The following is a 4,202-nucleotide window of genomic DNA, read 5'->3' as shown; positions in this document are numbered from 1 at the left end:
CTCCCCCCCCATCAACAAAACAAAGAGAAGCATACGAATAAATAAACATCACTCATTCCTGAAACAAAAGTCCCTCTGTCTTCCATATATGCAGAGTAAAAGTGTGAAAAAAAAAGAAAGAAAAGGAGTGTTGCTTCATGCAGAACTAGAAGAAATTATGCCCAACTCAAAGGTCCTGACACACTTAAACAGAACATCTTATGATCAAAGAGCCTTGATATTTGACTTGGGTCATTTTAAAATCACTCTCTTACTTTGTCAACCATTATAAGCAAACTTGAGTTTTGGAGCTCTTGAATGGATACTTTTGAAGAAAAAAACGGGGAAAAAGCGATAAGGTACTGAAAACACCTCCATCAAAATCAGCACTTGTAGCGACAGGGAAAAAAGCAGCTGGCATTCATCATAATAAAAAGAAAGTGATTTAAAGAAAAAGAAAAGAAATCAATACAAAAGCAAGTATCCACATGCAGTTATAAATAATTATATCTGATTTCAGCACTTTTCCAAAGACAAGCTAGGTGCTAACCCATTCTATTCTTTCTGCTCATTTTGAAATTAGAGAATATTCCAAATATAGAATTAAAAAAACAACTACTCATGGCTTTTTAAAAAATATAAAAAATGATCAGCTGACACTGACTCCCAAAAGCATCAAATTTATTTCCTTGACAAGGCCTGAACCAAGACTGTCTTCCCTCACCCTTGTCTGAGCTGGTATGTGAGCCAAACTACAGCTCTATATATTGAACAAATTATATTAATTTACAGCTCTTCCTTGGATTTCACCAATAAAGTCGCCCACAGCTCAAGTCAGATAATAACCTAACTTCAATAGATCGATATTGACTTCAAAGAGAAATGCGCTGACATAATCAAGTTCATTGAGACAGACACAAATGACAGAAGGACTGTAAATAATTGGGACCTATTGGTGACAACCCCCAACCACCCATTTAAAGTCAGGTAGGACAATAAGCAAAGTGTCAAAGAAGGAAACTATTTTACAATCCATACAAGAAATCTCCTTCTTCTGTCCTTCTCCCTCAGTTTTGTATTTCATTATTTACTCAGGTTACATCATCTACAAAAACATTTTCACTTTTTTACCCCAACGATCACCGAGCTGATATTTAAAACACATCTCAACACAGTGACAGCCGTCTTGTAACTAGTAAAGAAGCAGACTATCAGAACAGTAACAGAACCGTCCAAGAAATGTCTGAAAAGCAGACAACACCGGAGCACCCACCAACTACCCATCCATACACAGATGGGATGAGGAGGATGTCTGAATCCTTAGAAACATACTGCTCTCCTACTTCCCTTAGCTTTGTCTCTTTACAACAAACTAATTGCACCAGTGAAAACATGGGGCAGATAGAGAGGGGATGCCACAGTCAAGTGATCAGAGACAACTGTGCGTATGTGGAAACTAATGTACCACCCTTTGATCAGCACAGGAAAAAAGAGGCTTAAAGTGAGCCAAAAAACACTGCAAAAGGTGAAAAAAGAGCCTCGTCATTATTAGCTAAAAGCTGGACGTGTAAATTCATGCTCTGGAAAAACTGGTGAAGTCTGAGAGAGAGTGAGTGAGAGAGAAAGAGAAAGAGAGGAGGTATGAAGGGAGAGAGAAAGAGTGAGGAGGTATGAAGGGAGAGAGAAAGAGAGAGAAAAAGAGGGAGAGGGGGAGGGAGTGATGGAGAGAGAAAGAGAGTTAGAGAAAGCAAGAGAGAAAGAGAGAGAGAGAGAGAGAGAGAGAGAGAAAGAGAGAGAAAGAGAGAGAGAGAAAGAGAGAACGGGGGAGAGAGAGAAGCATTCCAATGAACTCGACTCTTTTGACTCGCACGATTCATACAAGGTGTGAACAGACTCTGAGAGTGAAACTATGTGTCAAAAGCCAGACACAAAAACTCATGCCTATAATCAGATTTGCAGCAAAGTTCGAAGCATGAAAAGGGTTTGTGAGGGGAAAAAAAAGTGGCATTCACAACTTACTGACTTACTAACCAAGAAAGTGAGAAGACGTGAGAAAAGACCGAGAGAATGCGAGGGATTCCAATTCCAGGGGGAAAAAAATGTCATTCAAAACTCGACTCCATAGAAAGAGAGAAGAGATGAGAAGAGAGCGAAACAATGCAGTTGTAGAGAATGGTAACCATGGTAACCTGCGTCAACCGGCGCAGGGGAAGCCACTGTGAAACAACTGATGTATCGCTCAGGCTCAGGGGCCTCATGGTGCCTCACCACATCCGCTAGAAGACAGAGATAAAGGGACACAAAAAGAGACAATGTCATTTCCTCCCAAGTCCCTCAATTCTCAGCAAAAGCAAGATACCACTTTTTTTTGCAGGTAAGCAATTGTTATTTTATTAGGGCGGAAGAATCGTTGATGTTATTTTTTCTAGGACAGAGGAACCTACTGTTATTATTTTTTTTTAGGGAAGAAGAATTCTTTTTTTCTTCTTTTTTTTTTAAAGATTAGTCCAGCCTTAAAATCACTCAGTTGAGTCAACAGGCACAATTCCTTCACTACAGATAATAAAGTTTGTGTTGTACTGGTTTACATTTTATTTAATAATAATAATAATTGCATTTATATAGCGCATATCCATGCTCAAGAGCATGCTCTATGCGCTTTACAACTATTATTATAAAAATATTTCTTGTTGCTAATTAGGCCCAAATCATTCTAGAAACTGTCGGGGACAGTCAGAACAAGAAAACGTTTTATGTCCAACATTCAAATTTATAATCTCGTTTCTCCTAGTCACTACTAACTCTCTTCGTCTAAAAATTTTTTTTAAACTTAAATAAAATACTGATACTGTGGGTTCCTTTTAAAAAAACAAAAGCTCCACATGATTAGCATGTATTTGTGAGGCAGTGTGGAGGAATCAGGCTCTCGTCAAAATAATGAAATTGAAGAAAACAACAGTTTTCTCCCTGCTTAGCAATTTTAATCAAATTTTTGTTTTTTGGCTCAACACCTTTTATGTCCATTTACAAACACATTTCTTTGAGGATTTCTTAGAAAACGTTGATTAAAGTCACAAAAATATAAATTTGCAGTTTCCATAGACTCTCCAGCTTTGGAATTTACCAAGCTTTGGCAGCCATTTTCTCGCTAATTTTACCCCCTAAACCAGGTGACCCCCACCTCCTTCTATCCAAAATATCTCCACTTCTTTTGAAGATGGATGGTTAATTTTTTCATTGACAGCAAGAAAAATGAACAAGCTTTAAGATGATACCAATAACTCTACATGCCCAAAAATTGACGAGAGCCTGATTCCACCACGCTGCCTCATATTCTATCTACCTTTTCCCATACCAGTATATTTTTCCCCATAGAGAGATATGAGTGTGTGTTAGTGTTAAAAACAACAGGGAGGTAACCACTATCCTAGGACGGTACAGAAAATTATGACAATTAGTGTTGAGGAAATAGGACGTATTAAAAACGACCACACGAGGACACAGATCATTCCCTACAGCTGTCTGCTACCCGCACAACACTACCAGGGGGGGAAATGAATAAATAAAAAGAAAATATACAAAAAGAAAAAAAAAAGTAAAGAATAAAGAAAGAAACTATAAATAAAGAAACGATATTATCCAGGCCGAAATAAACGGGGAAAAACCGAAGTATTCTAATAAAAATGAAGGAATACATCAAAGGCCGATAACTGCGCTAAAACTGATTAGGCAGGCAAGTCATGAGAAGTTGTCTACCCTGAATGCTATCTTTCGGCTGCACATAGGCAGGCTTACAGCCAAATTTCTCGCTTCCGATGCCACTACCTCCGGCACCTGCAACGCTCCCTCCGCTTCCTCCTCCTCCACTCCCACTCCCTCCTCCTCCTCCTCCTCCTCCTCCTCCGTTGCAGCATCCCGCCCCATCTCGGTCCGAGTCGGCGTCGTCGGTTGCTATACTGTTATACATGTTTCCGTTGGACACCTTCCCGTTGGTGGTTCCCCGCAGGTCGTTCAGGTTGATAGTCACGTGATTGTTGCTGACCGGTTTGTGTCCCCGGCGGTTGTTGTTGTTCTTACGCCGCTTGTGGCGGCAGAAGAGGATGAGGATGACGCAGACGAGGAGGAAGATAAGGGCGGCCAGGGCGCCGATGATGACGCTGATGTACTCGTCGTTGTATTCCTTGTTCTCCTTCTCTTCCATCATGTCGTCCTCGCCGCCGGCG

General features: G+C 40.1%; 1 protein-coding gene across 1 annotated transcript in view; it reads right to left on the bottom strand.

Moving 5' to 3' along the window:
• Nucleotides 1-4,202, bottom strand: part of LOC101848256 (discoidin domain-containing receptor 2) — a gene marked incomplete at its 5' end in the record, with an annotated part of 57,733 nt that overhangs the window by 8,536 nt on the left and 44,995 nt on the right. Inside the window, 2 exon segments of the mRNA XM_035973336.1 lie at nucleotides 2,169-2,255; nucleotides 3,736-4,202. Of these exon segments, the coding sequence (XP_035829229.1) occupies nucleotides 2,169-2,255; nucleotides 3,736-4,202 (554 nt within the window).

The sequence above is a fragment of the Aplysia californica genome, unplaced genomic scaffold (assembly GCF_000002075.1).
Source record: "Aplysia californica isolate F4 #8 unplaced genomic scaffold, AplCal3.0 scaffold01145, whole genome shotgun sequence".
Taxonomy (NCBI): domain Eukaryota; kingdom Metazoa; phylum Mollusca; class Gastropoda; order Aplysiida; family Aplysiidae; genus Aplysia; species Aplysia californica.
This window is presented reverse-complemented; position numbering and strand designations above follow the sequence as displayed.